We start from the raw sequence: 18,553 nt of genomic DNA on the forward strand, positions 1-18,553 counted from the left end.
AGGAGAAATAAAACCCATCGAAGAAGGAAGTGAGACATATACAATAGGCAGATGGATTCCTTGGATGGGGCAGGTTATCTGGACCAAAGTGCATCAATGTATAAAAGAGAAAGCAAGTTGTTCTATGTTAGCACAAAAGAACATTTTAGAAGCAGATCCCTATCAGAGGAATTAAAGCATATTTTTGCCATATTTCCCATCAAAATGCATGGTTCTCATATGGTTCTCTCACACAGAAGGAAAAACTAGAGGTGCTGGTATTGTTTTCATCACCAAAGCAGCAACTGTAAGATGTCCTGGCTAACATGGTGGTCAGAGCCCCTGGGCTGGCCTTGGTTCACATCCTGAGCATCAAAGGGACCCTGGAGGGGCTGAGATAATGTCACTCCTCTCCCTACAAAGTCTGGGGATGGATTTAGACTGGTCCCATGGTTACTCATTCTAGAGGACACCAGAGCCACTCAAGAGAATTCCATATTCAGGTTTAGTATGAAGAATCTAGAACTTTCTAGGGAAAAAAAAATGAACTCTTGGAAAGGTCTTAGGATGGACGCATCTATGCAGGCAGTTCCTTCCAGACAAGTTCAGGCTTAATGTGGACTCCATCAGGTGACTAAACACCCATGGGTTGCAAAGCCATTCTCTAGGATGACCTTGACATATTTCTGACATGGGAAAGAAATAGAGATGTCCTAGATCCAATGCCCAACTCACTAATGATATGACCAGGAAACAAAGCAGATGGCTCACATAGAGCCCTATCAGTGATAGTCCAGAGGCACTGTCACCCCCTCTAGAGTCGGCTTTGGAAGAGGTGGATACCAGTTGCCAACTCCTAACTTTCCTTCGTGGGAGTCTGTGTGCAGGACCTCACTGAAGTAAAACCAATTTGCTGAGCCAGATACTGACCACTAACATAGCCTTAAGGTCTCAATAACTTATTATGACTAACATGCAGACACGATGCCAGGCACACAAGAGCAAGCCTTTCCTCTATCACTGAGCTGCAAATTTTGATGGAGCGAAATCACCCACCCACAGTGGGAAATGTAGAATCCCAGAGACACGGACCATGGAGGAGGGCGGGGCAGCTTCACATTGTCTCAGTTATTTATTTTCATATAGAACTACACCTTCCCATCAAAATAACAGCATTATTTATCAGTATTACAAATACACCAACACACCTGTGCGCCTTGTAATCCTTCGGTTCCTGATGCACCTTTAGGTCCAGGGTTCCCCGGTTCCCCCTGATGGATGAGTTTTCAGTGTTAACATTCCCTTCACATGGTTTCCACATAGGTTTTCTCTTCATAGTACCTCGTGCTCCAGGGCATGGTACCCAGGTGCTGTCTTGTCTGACTCTTGGTTCATGCCCTACTTGGCCTAGGACTGGACTCTTGCATACTGTCTGAGAATTGAACTCCAGGTCAGCTCTTACTCTAAGACAGAATTTCACTCCCCGCGGTCAATGCCCTGGGTGTGTGACCAGCACAGCCTGCAGGACTGCACACGTCCCATCTCTGAGGTGTCTGTGAAGGAGGCTCGCCTCAGGTCAGGCCTGTCCCATGTCTGGAAGCCTAACGGATCCCCCCGTCGGTGAGGCTCATGTCCAGTGCTCAGCAATGCCTACAACACCCCCACCAAGTGCCAACTCACTGGCAATGCCAGCTGCCTGTGAGGCATCTTCCTGGTCCCACCTCCCACAGCAGGGGAAGGGTACTCACCGTGGCACCCTGGACCCCCCTCTGGCCTTCTCTCCCCTGGATCAGAAAAGACAAAGGATTAGTGCATGGGTGTCTGGATGGACGCTCCTTAGAGGCAACCCAACCTGTCTTGTCCCTGGCAGACAGAGTGATGGGCAGCTCGCAGAAATGATTTCCCCGAACCACTCTCCAAAGACAAGTTTACACACTGGGCACTTAATTACCAACTAACATTCAGGGGATTGATTGCAAACCAATACAAAAGTCATTACATATCTAGCTCCTGTCCGACAACCCTGACAATTATCCGGGAGGCTGTTTGGAGAATCAAATCATCCTGAAGCAACTGTCTGACACCTCCCCTCACCAGCAAATCCCACAGGGCACTGTCCGCTGATTAGGGGTTTCCTGCCTGAGAACAAGCTGTGCCGTATCCGTCTCTCTCTGTCCTGGGCCCTTGATCGTATCTCAGGGGAGAGTAAAAAATCGTTACACACAGTGCTTCGCGTGGGCACACTGGGGTTAAACTCCATGGAATTCTCTAAGGAAAAACAGTTGATGGGGTTGGCTCAGCTGTGTGCTTGTCCAAATGCCACCATCAGGGTTGTCTCAGAAAAGCTGGTTTGAATCCAAAATCCGGCAGCACATCTCCAGAAGCAAGTTCACGTTGCCAGTGCAGGCTCCCCACCTAGGGGCCGTCTCTGCTTCCAGAGCGCAGCCAAACAGGAAGGAGATCCAAGCCCCAGATTCTACCTTTTTCCCTAAACAGCAATGATAAGGTCTGCCCTCACCCCTCACCTCCCACCTCTGCCTCATTGAGAGAGCTGCGGAACACCTCACCCATCAATCCACATTATGTGGTGATAAACAGCTAGGATTATTTTATGTACAAAACAAATTCTTAAATTTTTCTTCATTCATTTAGAAAGGTAGCCATGGAAATGATTTCAGAATAGCTGTTTTCTTTCAACTGCCCAGCTTCTGAATCTCCTTAGAATAAACCACCTGACCAAATATCACCTCCACGAGATGGGCTGATGGTTAGAATTCCTCCACGGAGGTCCTGCCCCTTGATTCAGGTACTCTTTGCTTTTAAAGTGCAAATACCCTTTGGGAGAAGTTACCCATTGTAACTTGGCAGCTGTTTGTACCTTGATGTGGCTCACAGAACACTTGACAGATGAAAGCAGAGAGGAAACAATAAATAAAGTTTGAAGCCACTGTTTCCATGATGTCATAATTCTGTCTCCATTAAAAAGCAAGGATAAAATAGCAGGCATTCTGTATACAGACCATGTCGCACAATGGTTAGGGACACGTCCTCAGAAGTCAGACAGCCTTGAGCTCACCTCTGCCCTCTAAAGCCTGGGTAGCACAGAGCAAATGCACAATAGGTCTGAGCCCGGCTGATTAGGAGTGAGACTCCCTGGGTTCTAACCCCAGCTCCACCATTTCCTACCTATCCTGATCCTGGGCAATGTGCCAAGGTTCCTTGTTTTTTCTCATCTGTAAAATGGATATAATAACAGTATCTACCTGGTAGGTTTGTTATGAGGATTAAACAAATTAATATTTGAAAGTGATTCGATTAGAACCTGGCACAAAATTGGTGCCCTAGAAGTATAAATACTATTATAAAATACTATTATGTATAAGCATTCCTTGTGCCTGACAGGCCAAAGGCAATGGGCCAGGAACATGGTTTCAGACGTTCTGGTTCTTAGTACACGGATGCGCTGCTTTGTCAACAGCTGGGGCAACAATGAGTTTACTCAGGTTGAAATTCTGTCATGCAGCAGCAGATGTCTTAGGTTTGCTTGTGTTTTTAGAATTTGTCATCCATTTAACATCCTCTGACCATCATAGAGAATCCTAGCCTTCACTGGAAAGGTGAAGGACGCGATAGAAAAGCCATTGTGCTATATCTATCCATGTTGCCTTGCTTAATTCAAAAGAAAAGCAGTTACAGAGGAGGAGTTGGGCAGGAATGGGTGAGGGTGGGGGAGGGAGGCTGAGAGCCTCCTGTCCATGGAGTGGCTTAAATTCACTGGCTGGTTTGTCCAAGTGATAATCCCCTATCCCACCCCAGCATATCTTTTTTAAAAGCACCTGATTGATGGTGACAGCTATAAAGCTATTTCAAACTAAAAGTATTTTCTCTCAAACCAACAAAACTAAATATTTATCTTTCAAATTTACAGCATTTAGTTCATCTTGCTGCTTTCCTGCTTCCTCTGATTAATTTTAATTCTCTTGTGTGGAGAGGAGGGCAAAATCCCAAAGAATTTCACCAGAAGCAACTGGAGGCCTAAGCCATCCAGCTGTAGACCGTTTCCCTTAAGAACTGTGAGTCAAGATAAACAAAGGCAAGAGGAACTAAAAAATTCCCTCATTATCTCTCCCAGAGAAAGAAGCGATCAGCCACAGCTTTCAAAGTGGCGAGAAGATTCCAAGTTTGAGACAGAAAAGGAAGCCAAGTGTTTTCAGTGTCCTCTTGAACAAAACTCGGGCCAAATCTAGGATGTTTTATATTATTCTCTTTTGATGATCTCCGTTCTGAGTGAATGATGAAGGAGTTCCTAACACATTATAAATATCCTCTTTAACTTCCATAGTCCACAAAGGGAAAAGTGATTTCTTGGTTGTTCCTTAAAAAGAAGGGGAAATCCAACATTTCTGTTTTAGGCTTGATATCACATGGGATGCTGTAAAATTACCGCAGCATCTTACGGTTGCCACTGGCTTGGCCCTAATCGCCAATGTTTTGCTTTATTCAGGAAGAATTTATCTGTGATTCTTCATTCCCTTTGGCGACATACGAGGAGGAAGAGAGCACATTAGCCTATTTATTAACATGCTTAAAGAAGCTCAAAGATGCTAAGCTACGAGAGGAGGGTTTTTATGTGAAAGCCATTGGCTCTCTTCAAAGACATTTAAAAGCTTCTGCAAGGTGGAAAGTGGTTCTCAACCAGGGGCAACTTGCCCCCCACCCCATCTCCCCGTTACCCGTGACTGACATTTGGCAAGATCTGCAGGCCGTTTAGGATGTCACAACCGGGGAGGAGTGGGTGCTACTGACAACCAGTGGGTAGAGATCAGAGATGCTGCCAAACATCCCAGAATGCACAGCAGAGAATTATGTGGCCCTAAATGACAACAGTGTCGACATACCTGCCCTGGACCAGCTAATGGCAGCAGCCCATATTCTGAATGTCTCTGTGGCAGGTTCAGGTGGTGAGGAGGGGAAATAAAGGTCCACGGAAATACTTACCCTGCTCCCTCTGGAACTAGGACTGCCTTGCGCTCCTTTCTGGCCGGTTCTACCCTAGAAATACAATTGTTCCCCCAAGATCATAAGGCAAAAGATTCTGAGTAAATGACAAAGGTGCCAGCATAAAAACCTCAAGCACTATTAGAACAGAACAAATGTGTCATGCCAGAATCTTTCTGCATATTAACCCTATCGGGTATATACCCATTAAAGAGGAAAACAGCATAGCAACATGCACAGCTATGACCAGTTTCCCCACATAATAATATCACCTGCTAGAAACTTAATAACTTTGCCCAGAGAGGTGTAACCTACTGCAGACATGCCTTATTTTAAGAAAATAAGGCTCTCTTCCATGGGAACTTAGGGGTGATTGTTCAGTTATAAAAGGGTAATGTATTTTACTAAATGATTAGTTTAGACTTTAGGAAAGCCTCAGCTCAGTAACAGAATTAATCAACTCATGTATGTAAAATAGATCCAATTACTTGTCTTCCTTGTTCTCCTTTGGAGCCCTTTTGTCCTTTGATGTTAGTGCTTTGTCCTGGATTACCCTAGGGGAAGATTTAAAAAGTACTTTAGAATCAAGAAATATCAGCTTTTTTTTTTTCTCTCAAAATGGTGCAATGTTCAAGAACTAAGCTAATTTGGGTTAAGTAACGAAGCATGAGAAAATTCTCCATATTTGAAACTCACAATCTTTTAAAAAATGAAATGATATTTCCTCAAGTCTGAAGGAGGCTTAGTGATACATGAAGGAGTATAAGAGTGCTTGCTGAAGCTTTGGCGACTTCCCCTTCTCTGCACTGGCAGTTTCATGGGTGAACCCACCCAAACATGCTTATGTCACTCTCTCAAAGGTGTAGTAAGATTCCCCTGTAATCGAGTCTGCAAATAGGGAATCTACAAGATTAGAAACCCAATAAGCAAAATTATGGAAATTTCATTCCTAAGGGAACCTGAAAGTCTCAAGATACATAAGGATGAATAAAGATGGAATTTTAGTTCCCATCTCTGAATTTTTGACATAATCAGCCCAGATTTGATGCAAATTTTCCCTAAATAAGCCTCAGTCAACACCTACCATCCCCTCCCAAGACATGCCTTTGCCTGCAGGTTAGTGGGAGACACAGCAAGAATGGAGTAAACTACATATTCAGAGCCACCTGGACCCAGTAACTTACGGGATCCCCTCGGAAGCCTTTCTCCCCATATCCCCCAGGGAGGCCTCTGGAACCTGGGCTGCCCTGAAAAAAATAAAATGAGCTTCTGAGTTAGCTTGTAGGTGGGTGTTAAAATGTCAAGGGTTGTGGTGTTTGGAGGGGAGAAAATCAGTGAGACAAAATGATCCATGTTCCTCTACCCTAGCCAGGTTCCCTTTGACCTCTCATGCAGTACCAAGCACATTTTTTTTTAAAGAACTTTTATTGAAATACAGTTAACAGACAAACAGCATATATTTAGAGTGTACAATTTGGTATCCCAGTCTCCCAAATCATCCCCCCCAACCCTCCCTGCTTTCCCCACTTGGTGTCCATGTGTTTGTTCTCTACACCTGTGTCTCTATTTCTGCCTTGCATTTCCTCTTTCATAGTTGTTAGCATTTATTTGCCTTATGTATTGAGGTGTTCCTATATTGGGTGTATATATATTTATAATTGTTATCTCCTCTTCTTGGATGGATCCCTTGATCTTTATGTAATGTTCTTTCTTGTCTCTTGTAACATTTTTTATTTTAAAGTCTATTTTATCTGATATGACTATTGCTACTGCAGCTTTCTTTTTTTTTTATTTATTTATTATTTTTTGGGGGGTACACCAAGTTCAATCATGTTTTTATACACATATCCCCGTATTCCCTCCCTTCCTTGACTCCCCCCACCTCGAGTCCCCCCCACCCTCCCCGCCCCAGTCCTCTAAGGCATCTTCCATCCTCGAGTTGGACCCCCTTTGTTATACAACAACTTCCCACTGACTATCTATCTTACAGTTGGTAGTATATATATGTCTGTGCTACTCTCTCGCTTCTGCAGCTTTCTTTTGATTTCCATTTGCATGGAATATCTTTTTCCATCCCCTCACTTTCCATCTGTACATGTCCCTAGGTCTGAAGTGGGTCTCTTGTAGACAGCATACATATGGGTCTTGTTTTTGTATCCATTCAGCCAGTCTGTGTCTTTTGGTTGGTGCATTAGTCCATTTACATTCAATGTAGTTATCGATATGTATGTTCCTATTGCCATTTTCTTAATTGTTTTCTTTTTGTTTTTTTAGGTCCTTTTCTTCTCTTATGTTTCCCGCTTAGAGAAGTTCCTTTAGCATTTGTTGTAGGGCTGGTTTGGTGGTGCTGAATTCTCTTAGCTGTTGCTTGTCTGTAAAGCTTTTGACTTCTCCATTGAATCTGAATGAGATCTTTGCTGGGTAGAGTATTCTGGGTGGTAGGTTCTTCCCTTTTATCACTTTAAATATATTGTGCCACTCCCTTCTGGTTTGCAGACTTTCTGCTGAGAAACCAGCTGTTAACCTTATGGGAGTTCCCTTGTATGTTATTTGTTGTTTTTCCCTTATTGCTTTTAATAACTTTCTCTGTCTTTAATTTTTGTCTGTTTGACTACTATATGTCTTGGCGTGTTTCTCCTTGGGTTTATCCTGCTTGGGACTCTCTGCACTTCCTGGACTTGGGTAGCTATTTCTTTTCCCATGTTAGGGAAGTTTTCAACTATAATCTCTTCCAATATTTTCTCGGGTCCTTTCTCTCTCTCGTCTCCTTCTGGGATCCCTATAATGCGAATGTTGGTGCGTTTAACATTGTCCCAGAGGTATCTTATGCTGTCTTCAGCTTTTTTCATTCTTTTTTCCTTATTTTTTTCCACATCAGTGATTTTCACCATTCTGTCTTCCAGGTCACTTTTTCACCCTTCTGCCTCAGTTAATCTGCTCTTGGTTCCTTCTAGAGTATTTTTCATTTCAGTTATTGTGTTGCATACCTCTGTTTGTTTGCTCTTTAATTGTTCTAGGTCTTTGGTAAACTTTTCAATCTTTGCATCCAGTCTTTTTTCAAAGTCCTGGACCATCTTCACCATCATTATTCTGAATTCTTTTTCTGGATGGGTGCCTATCTCCTCTTCATTTAGTTGTTTTTCTGGGGCTTTATCCTGTCCCTTCATCTGGTACAAAGTCCTCTGCTTTTTCATTTTCTCTATCTTTCTGTGGCTGTGGTTTTCAGTTCCACAAGACGAAATACTGCTGATACTGCTTGATACTGCTGTCTCCCAAGCCCAGTTTTAAGACTACAGCCAGGATTATTTATAATGAGGCTGGGAAATGGGAAAACTCATGGTCTAGAGAGCACTGCCCAGCAGAACTTTCTGCAGAGATGGAAATGTTCTCCATCTTCTCTGTCTAATACGGTAGCCACTGGCCATAGCTGGCTCTCAAGCACATGAAATGTGGCTAGTACAAGTGAAGAGCAGAAATTTTCACTTTAGTTAATTTGAATGTAAGTAGTCACATATTGCTAGTGGGTATTGTATTGGACATCCCAGCCAGTTTAGCAACTCCTGACATCTGTAATTAAATTGTCCACTGGAAACCTCCACTGGGATGTTCTGCTCTCACCTCAAACTTAACTGTCCCAACTAAACTTGCCCAAGCAGGCATTTTGACTGGCTTCTCATTTCCTGCTCCTCTGGTTACCTAGATACCAGAAGCCAGAACTAGGGTGAGACAAATGAGGTATCTAGGGTGCAAAATTTAGGCAGGCACTCACTCGGCATCACTCTGAGAAGGAGTGCTTCCTTAAATTTTGCATGCTAGGTTCTCACTCCAGCCTGGACCCTGTTACATCCTTAATGTGTTTTGTGTCTGTTGCCTTACTTGAAGACATCAACACTTCTCACCTTGATTATTACAGATCCGTCTTTCATCTTTGCCTTGCATCTATGTCATCCCCAGCACATCCTCCACACTACTGTCACAGAATATTTCTAAAATGCAAATTTGATTGTGACCTCCCTACTTAAAATCTTTCTAAGGCTCCCTATTCCTTAATAGCTAAAATCCAGACTCCTCCTCCTTGGCTCACCAGTGCTTTCCCCAGTTCTTCCCACCTCCTCTTGGACCTCACCTCCCTCCACCTGTACCCTAAAGTTCACACAAGGCAGAACAACTGAGGCCTCCATGTCTTTGCTCACACTGTTCCCTCTGTCTGGAATGCCCTTTCTCCATGTATTACTAATTCCTATTCATCTTCAGCTCAGGGACCATTTCCTCCGGGAAGGTTTCCTGCAATCCCTCTACACCTTGCAGAGTTAGGTGCCCTTCTCTGGGCTTCCACATAGTTACCTATAACATGACCCCAACCACATCCTGTGTCATCATTAGCTATTGATATGTCTGTCTCCCAAATTACACCAGAGGATCCTTGAGAACAAGGACAGTGTGGTTTATCTCTGAGTCTTTAGCACATAACTCAGTGCCTGACACATCCCAGGTATTCAAAAGTATTTGATAAACAAGTGAATCAGAACATAAAAGGAACCAAGCAGCTTGGAACCAAGGAGGCACACATTAATGAGTGTCAAAATGAATTGAAAAAAAAAAAAACTGTTTCACTGTGATTTGCTACACCAAGGCCACCAAAATAATTTTGTCTCTTTCTCTTCCTTTTTTTTTTCTGATGTAATGTAGAGAACAGGTAAGCTGCTGAGAGGCAAATGCATTCACTTGCAGACTTCTGAAAAACTTGCTCATAGAAGATCCTTGCAAGCCTTGAATCTTTCTAGCTGGAAATTCTTGAAGATTGCATAGTTATCCACTTGCCCCAAATGGGGATGTAGCATCTATTCATTGGTAATAGGCTTCATTGCGTGCTTAAGTCAGCTGTCAACTTTGTTCCTCATAACCTCTGACACACAACAATTAAGATTATCTCTAACACCAAGTTCTCCTTCTCTGGTGTACTGAAAAGTGTTACCTGGGATCCTGGATAACCCTTTTCTCCCTTTTCCCCAGGAAGTCCATGAAAGCCCTAAAAGAAGACAAGGCAAACAAAATTCCCATTAAAGAAATACATCAACCTCATGATGATTTCATGGTACTTGAAGAAAAATGGCTTACCTCTTCCCCATTGAGTCCATCAATCCCGTCATCTCCATGTTCTCCCTGAGAGATAAAGATGGGTACCAAACATGTCAAGGGAGATCTCTGCCATCGCTAAACCCATTAGGAAGCGAACTTTGACTGAGAAATAACAATATACAGTACCTCATATCCAGAAAATCCTTTGAGTCCCTGTAAAAGATTAAATATCTCTCACTGGCATGTCAAAGAGAAAGTGGATTCATAGCTTGTTGGGGCAGGAAGGGGCTGCCTCCGTTAAGAGAGTGATTGCGTATTTCTTTAGTTGCTTTTGGCTATACAACCACAAAGAGGTTATAGGTGGAATTTAATTAATGCTCAGAATTTCTTGAGATGACCAAATAGACTTGCTCTGCAGAAGAGGAAACTAACACGTAATAGGAGAAAGAAAAAGGGGGTGGGGGTGGGGGATGGAAGAGAGAACACAGAAGAGGGAGGGGACAGAGGAGAGAGGAGAGGATGTCATAGAGAATTTAAAATAAAATATTTACCTTTTGACCCCGCTGTCCTGGACATCCTGCAATCCCTCTGTTTCCTTGGGGTCCAATTTCTCCTCGTCTTCCCTAAGAAAAGTTACCCAAACAGTTATCCAAAGTAACTCTTTTGCCAGAAGCTGCCAGCAGTTTACTTTTCGAAAGTGCAGCCAGAGTAGCTGGGCACTCTGAGTTCTTAGACAAAGCAAACTCTCCTGCAAACTCCTTAATTAACTCTGTTTTTCCCCTCCATTCAAACATTTTCCCTTCGGGGCTTCCTTACAGATCCAAGATCACACAAAGGTGTGGGATGGGCTCAGTTGCTTCCCTGCCCTCATCAGAAAGCACAGCCAAAGGTTTGAAGTCGCTTCACTTTGCAGCCGCATTCCCAATGCTCCACTGGTGCATGTTGGCCCTGACATCTTGCCCAGGCCCTAAGGCTGGCCTGGAAGAGTCAGCATTGCTCACCGCAGAGAATCAAGTTGGTACCAGGGGACCAGAGCTGAGTAGAAGCAGCTGATGGGGAGTGACAATGCCCCAAGCCAGTGCTCACAGGAAGGACAACTGGGTTAAAGATCCCCAAAGTTAGAGCATCCACACAGGGACGAGCACTCAAGGTCAATGACATGTACATCTCCCATCAGTCTGGCTTCTCCCAGGAAATGTTTAAATACAGGTAAGGGCTACAGTAAAATGAGTCTCAAGAGAACAATATTGTGTTACCTGAGAGCAGGAACCCCCAGCTGCCTCTTCCCCCCATTGTGGTCCTGGTGCCTGGCTCAGATCTGGGTACACAGAGGGTGCTAATGGTTTGCCGTGTGGGTAACTACTCATCTAGCAATGAACTTAGTTCTCTCCTTCCTGGCAGGTGAAGGGAGATGTGATTTTCCTTTCACTGCTTTGCTTCCTTTATTCTGAGGGTTGTCCCCAGGAAAAGCAGGAAATCTCACCTATGGCCACAGGTTGCTAAGAGGCACCAACGTGTCCCCACTGGCTGGACTCTGAGCTGGCTGTGGGCTCACAGTCAGGCAATGGGTGACACTCTTCCCTCACTCAAACCCTAGGTGGCCAAGTGGGCTCCACAACGCCTCTGCAGATGCAGGGTGGATAAGCTACAGTCTTAGAGGAATTTATAAGTGTTTACAGATGAGGAAACTGAGGGTCAAGAAGTTACACATCTTGTTAAGTTTTCACATCTAGGTCAGCTCTTGACTGTCTGATTTGGGAGCCTGCACTTTTAATCACAGCTCGCTGTGCAGACAAGGATGCTAAGGGGATGCAGATACAGGCTGGATGCCTCCTGAACTTTTCTCATCCCAATGGAGCCCGCCCAAATGGTTTCAGTACCTCCAAACCCATTTTTATAATTTGATGAACCAAGCGAGAGTTCTGGTTTGGGGGTCAAAGATTGAGATTTGAAAACCTCGTGTGGCGTGTGACCACGACACCGTGTTTGGGGGGGGGGGGCGGTGTTTTGCCCAATTCTCTTTCCACACTGAAGCATTGGGCTGCAGGTCCAGACAGAGCGCCTCGTGGATAACCTGGCTTCACCCTGCGTGGGGGCAGGGAAGAGGATGCCCAGCTCCCTGCCATCCAAAAAGCATGCCAGGAAAAATGTAGGTGAGACTGCTCCCTCCTTCCCCCAAAAAGTAGGTTTAGCAAGTGCCTCATGATTAAGACAAGGGAAAGAGAAAAAAGAGGGGAAAAAAAAAAAAAGCAACCCATCCCCCCAACCCCAAACTACAAAAAAAAAAAAAGAAAGAAAGAAAGAAAGAAGAAAAAAATACCTAAACAAAACCCCACTATCCTTTCTGGAAAATAAAGCTTTTTTATGAAAAAAGGAAAGGAGTAAGTGTGGTGGGGAGCAGGTCACAAAAACTTACAGGGTCTCCCTCCTCTCCCCTGTGTCCTCTGCTGCCTTTCAGACCTGCAAGACCCTGGGAGGAAAGAGAAACATCAATCTTAGTCACCTTCCATCAACTCCATATAACTCCAACTTGTTTTATTAGGCATTTCAGGCAAGTCCCTCCCTCCAACCTGCCTGTGGTTTTTGCAGATGTGGCTGTGAGTTTGGGGAGAATCGGACAAGCTCTGGGGCTAGCTTTTGTCCTTGCTCTTGGCTCTGAAGCCCTCTGCAGAGGTGGCCCTCCTGAGGCCTGCAAGAGGCTGTGTTTGGAGCCCCCGTGCACCTCAGGGCTTCAGAGTCTGCCCAGCTCCTGGAAGGGTTGCACAGAGGACAGCGGTCGCCACCACAACCCTTTCAGCAGGCAAATGGATAACATTTCCAAAGAGATCATATTATTTATTTATTTATTTATTGAGGTTATATATATTTAAGTTGCTTTCATCTCTCCCTCCTGTAGTTTAACTGCCTCGTGGTTTATTTGTGGCGAGGATTTCATTTGAGGTTTGCTTTCCTCACCCTTTGACACAGGTCTGCCCTGTCTGCTCAGTATACTGGGGAGGGGGTTGTTCTGGGAACAGAATTCTAGTACTGAGCAACATAGTAAGACAGGAAACTGTACTAAACAAAACACTATAACTTAGTAAAAAGTCAAGGGGAAGGATAAGTTAGGAGTTTGGGATTAACATACACACATTACTATGTACAAAATAGATAAACAACAAGGACCTACTGTATAGCACAAGGAATTATACTCAATATTTTGTAATAACCTATAAGGGAAAAGAATCTGAATATATATATATTATATTTGTGATTTATTGAAGTATAGTTGTAAATCAACTATACTTCAATAAAAAGTAAATTGGTACAGCCACTATGGAAAACAGTATGGAGGTTCCTTGAAAAGCTAAAAATAGAACTACCGTATGACCCAGCAATCCTACTACTGGGCATGTACCCTGAGAAAACCATAATCCAAAAAGAAACATGTACCACAATGTTCACTGCAGCACTATTTACACTAGCCAGGAAATGAGAAACCTAAATGGCCATCAAATGCTGAGTGGATAAAGAAGATGTGGCTCATATATACAATGGAATATTACTCAGCCATAAAAAGGAATGAAATTGAGTTATTTGTAGTGAGGTGGATGGACTTAGAGTCTGTCATACAGAGCGAAGTAAGCCAGAAAGAGAAGAACAAATGCCGTATGCTAACTCATATATGTGGAATCTAAAAACATGGTACTGATGAACCCAGTGACAGGGCAAGAATAAAGATGTAGATGTAGAGAACGGACTTGAGGAAACAGGGTGGGGGGCAAAGGGGAAGCTGGGATGAAGTGAGAGAATAGCATTGACATATATACACTACCAAATGTGAAATAGATAGCTAGTGGGAAGCTGCTGCATAACACAGGGAGATGAACTCGATGATTGGTGATGATTTAGAGAGCTGGGATAGGGAGGGTGGGAAGGAGTCGCAGGAGGGAGAGGATATGGGGATATATGTATAAATACAGTTGATTCACTTTGTTGTACAGCAAAAACTGGCACAGCAGTGTAAAGAAATTATACTCAATAAAGAGCTTAAGAATAAATTTATTAATTAAAAAAATAAATTAAAAAAAAATCAGTGAAAAGTCCAAGATCAATTATGCTTTCACAAGGAAGGACAATGTAGAACTCAGGAGCAAAAATCATTTGAGCTCTTAAAATAAAACAAACCAAACTCCTTTTCATTATGATATTTAAAATGCATATGAAAAAGTGCATAAAAGTAAATAAAATATAAAGATACAGTTTAATTATTACAAAGTGAACATCTGTATAGTCACTGCCCAGGCCAAGACAAAGCTGGTACCCAGACACAGCAGCTACCCCATCACAAACCACTCCCACCCCTCCCCTGGGAACACACTCCTGCTTTTATGATAATATCTCCTGAACTTTAAAAAAAGTACTTCAGTACTTAATCATTCATCCCTAGACACTATGGGTTAGTTTTGCCTGTTTTCAAACTATAAATGGAAACATACCACTTGTACTTTTCTGTGTTTTGCTTTTTTTGGCCATTATTGTGTTTGTAGAATTTATCCCTGTTGTCATATGTAGCTGTACTTCATTCATTTTCATTTCCTTAGAGCATTCCACTGAATTAAAATACCGTGATATATTTATCTGTGCTATTGCCGTGTAGTTGATCTTTTGTAATTTGTTTCTTTGAGGGCTATTATTCTGCAATGCTGTGCTCTTTTTGCAGTTCAGTCACGTTCCATTGCTGATGAATCACAACTTTCCCCACCATCTCCAACACCTCTTGCCACCTTTCGAACTGTCTAATGTGGGTACAAAAGTATAAACTGCAAAGCCAGGAAACAACACCATCAAGGACACACAAGAGAAAAGGGAGTCATTCTTAACAGCAGCATCAAAAGTGAGCCCTCTGAACCCTCCTACACTGTTGGTGGGAAGGTAAATTGTTGCAACCATTATGGAAAATAGCATGGAGGTTCCTCACAAAACTAAAAATAGAGTTGCCATATGATTCTGCAATCCCACTCCAGGGCATATATCTGAAGAAAACTCTAATTCAAAAAGATACATGCACCCCAATGTTCACAGCAGCACTATTCACAATAGCCAAGACATGGAAGCACCCCCATCGACAGAGGAGTGGATAAAGAAGATGTGGTCTATTTACACAATGGAATATTACTCAGCCATAAAAAGAATGAAATAATGCCATTTGCAGCAACATGAAGGGACCTAGAGATGGTCATATTAAGTGAAGTAAGTCAGAGAAAGACAAATGTCATATGATATCATTTATATGTGGAATCTAAGAAATTATACAAGTGAACTTATTTGCCAAACAGAAATAGACTCACAGACATAGAATATAAACTTATGGCTAACAAAGGGGAAAGGCAGGGAGGGATAAATTAGGAGTATGGGATTAGCAGATACACACTACTACATATAAAATAGATAAACAACAAGGCCCTACTGTATAATACAGGGGACTATATTCAATATTCTATAATAAACCATAATGGAAAAGAATATGAAAAAGAATGTGTATATATGTATAACTAAATCACTTTTCTGTCTAGCAGAAATTAATACAACATTGCAAATCAATTATACTTGAATAAAATAATTTTTTTTTAAAGTGAGTCCTTCTGATCTGACTCCTACACCATAGAAGTCACACAAGTGGCCTAAAGTAATTAGCATCAAGTGAAGGTTGCAAACCCAGCTACTCAATCTCAGCTCCACCTACGCCACATCAAAGCCCATTAGGTAAAACAGTGTCACAGCTGAATGGCACCTTCATAGCTTGTGGTCCTCGGATCCCTTGAGGTCCTGGAATCTCTGGACACTTGCAAAACGTACAGCAGCAAGTCCTCTCTGCGATGTTTCCCTGGGAAGAAGAAAAACTGAGTGAGCAACCATGGTGAGGAACTGCATCCCATAAGAACGTAAATCATAACTCACCACCTACAGCCCGTCCTCTCTCATTGGCTGAGGGGCTGCAGAGAATAAGAGGGGCTTTTTGACTTAACCCTGAAGTGAGGCCACCAGATTAGCAACTGCACTGGTGACATACCTTCTCTAAGGAAATGATCTCTATTTATAGAAGGGTCGCTTGCCACACAGATGGCTACAGGCCACGTGTGCACAAGACTGGTCGGTTCCTAGCTGACAGGCTCTTGTTTCCTGCAGCATCAACTGTTGGGGGCTTTTGATTTGATCAGGGGTTGGTTGGTTTATTCGTTCCCTATGCACTCATTTGGTGAGATGACAAAGGATGAAAGGGCATGGAGAAACAAAAAACACCACTCTGGGGCTTTCACAATTTTTCATATGCTAAAGACCATGTACTGAATATAGGGCAAACGAGGGAGTCTTTGGAAATACTCATCAAGATTCCAATTTTGCTCCCTGGGCATTTTGAATAAAGGGGTTTTTTCTACAGCAACTCACCAGATACTGTGATAGCCTATTGCCCAGTTCTCTCATCCCAATGGTCAGGGGAGTCCGGTAATCAAATCCTTTTCCAAATTCAAAGCTGGAAAACTCATCATGAGCGGTTGCGTTTAGGGACACCACCAGCAAAGCATCAAGTCCTAGGCAATAAAAATAACAGATATAAAACCCCAGGAATTGTATGCGGAAAAGAAGGAAAGCCCATCTTATTTCCACTCAGTGAACATGATTCAAAGAATCAGAAAGGGGGAGAGGGGGAATAAGAGAAAGGAGTGTTCTTGACACTGAAGAACCCAACAGCAGCCTTGCCTGCATCTTCAGGATACACGTGAGGGAGGCACTGGTTCCTGACTTTAGCATGGAAGCTAAGATATCTAACAGAAAAACACCAGCAGAAAACTGTGTTTAATACCTCACCACCAATCTTAATGCAGTTCTTGGGCATCTGAAAGCAATTTTTAAGAAAGGTTATTGTTCATCCTTGGAGTTCTGAATTTTTTTTAATGTGGTGGTTAGTAATTTATTTTCTTCACCATTTTATAAAACTAAAGTGTAGTTAATTTCCAGCATTGTATTAGTTTCAGGGGCACAGCAAAGTGATTCAGTTATATATATATATATATAATGGAATACATATGTATTCTTTTCCATTATAGGTTATTATAAGATATTGAATATAGTTGAATATAGTGCTATACAGTAGGCCCTTGTTGTTCATCTATCTCATACATAGTTGTGTGTATTTGTTAATTTATCTCCCCCCACCACTAACCGCTTTGATAGCCGTAAGTTTGTTTTCAATGTCTGTGGGTCTGTTTGTGTTTTGTAAATAAGTTCATTTGCATCCTTTTTTTAGATTCCACATATAAGTGATATCATATGAGATCTATCTTTCTCTGTCTGATCTCCTTCACTGAGTATGATCTGATCTCTATCTCCATCCATGTTGCTGCAAATGGCATTATTTCATTCTTTTTTTTATGACTGAGTAATATTCCATTGTATATATGTACCACATCTTCTTTACCCAATCCTCTGTCAATGGACACTTGTTGCTTCCATGTCTTGGCTACTGTAAATAGTGCTGCTATGAAATATGAATGTTTCTGAATGCAGATTAAATTAATTTGTAAATTAATTACACAATTTGTAAATAGAATATAAATAGTTCTCGTATCATCTCTGCTGCCAAACACCCTGGGAGCCAGGTGGGCCCTGGGAGCTTGAGGAAAGCCCGGGTGATTTCAGTCTCAGCTGAACTCCTGGCCATATCTAGGGGTTCATTTATTCGTTTATTCACTTATTAACTCACTTGTTAATTCATTTGCTGGTCCATTTACTCTTTCCCACCTTTCATTAAACAAATATTTTCTTATTAGGAGCCTATTATATGCTAATCACTGTACCAGGGACAGGGTCAGGATGCAACAAAAGTCTAAAGAAGCTCCAAATTCGGTTTTGGAAAGTCACAGAAGGTTTCTGCAAAGAACTGACATCCAGGCTGATCCTAAAGGATGAATGGAAATTGGTCAAGGGAAAGAACCAGGGAGGTGGAGGGGAGAACTTGCGGGGAGCTGAGAGTGGGGACAGTCCTAGGCAGAAGGAAGAAGGCCAGCAAGGGCAGGGAGGGTAAGGCTGCAGAGGACATTGGAGGGAGAATGGAAAAGCTTCCGATGCTGGAACAGAGTGTGAGCGGCAAGGTAAGGCTGGGTGGGGAGCAGGGCGAGATCCCAAAACCTCACAGGCCATACGAGGGAATTTGATATTCCAGGAACAGTGGGGCGGTATCGTAGGGATCCAGAAGGGAGGGTGACACAACCAGGACATGTATGGCCCCTGGGAGGTTTCCACGGAAGCTGAACCACAGGAGCCATGAGGGCCACACCCAAGGAAGCCTCCAATAACATGCCCCACCTGCCAGTCAGCGGGGTCTCCTGTCTCTGTACGTGACTCTCCACTTCTGCTCTTAGCTCCCGGCTTATCTGACATGCTCAGGGGAGGTGTAGTGAGAAATGCTTTTCAAAGCCCACGTTGCAATCCCTCCCATGGAAAATCAGACACAATA

The 18,553-nt window shown here is 42.9% G+C and overlaps 1 protein-coding gene across 1 annotated transcript in view; it reads right to left on the reverse strand.

The window, feature by feature from the left end:
• COL6A5 (collagen type VI alpha 5 chain) overlaps positions 1-18,553 on the reverse strand; it is a 97,003-nt gene that overhangs the window by 54,471 nt on the left and 23,979 nt on the right. The window contains exons 10-21 of the mRNA XM_057739842.1: positions 16,486-16,628; positions 15,830-15,922; positions 12,473-12,526; positions 10,608-10,679; positions 10,243-10,269; positions 10,096-10,140; positions 9,953-10,006; positions 6,162-6,224; positions 5,466-5,531; positions 4,978-5,031; positions 1,728-1,763; positions 1,188-1,250 (exon numbers count right to left, since the gene is read on the reverse strand). Coding sequence (XP_057595825.1) covers positions 1,188-1,250; positions 1,728-1,763; positions 4,978-5,031; positions 5,466-5,531; positions 6,162-6,224; positions 9,953-10,006; positions 10,096-10,140; positions 10,243-10,269; positions 10,608-10,679; positions 12,473-12,526; positions 15,830-15,922; positions 16,486-16,628 — 770 coding nt within the window. The remainder of the gene's footprint in view (positions 1-1,187; positions 1,251-1,727; positions 1,764-4,977; positions 5,032-5,465; positions 5,532-6,161; positions 6,225-9,952; positions 10,007-10,095; positions 10,141-10,242; positions 10,270-10,607; positions 10,680-12,472; positions 12,527-15,829; positions 15,923-16,485; positions 16,629-18,553) is intronic.

The sequence above is a fragment of the Hippopotamus amphibius genome, chromosome 6, assembly GCF_030028045.1.
Source record: "Hippopotamus amphibius kiboko isolate mHipAmp2 chromosome 6, mHipAmp2.hap2, whole genome shotgun sequence".
Taxonomy (NCBI): domain Eukaryota; kingdom Metazoa; phylum Chordata; class Mammalia; order Artiodactyla; family Hippopotamidae; genus Hippopotamus; species Hippopotamus amphibius.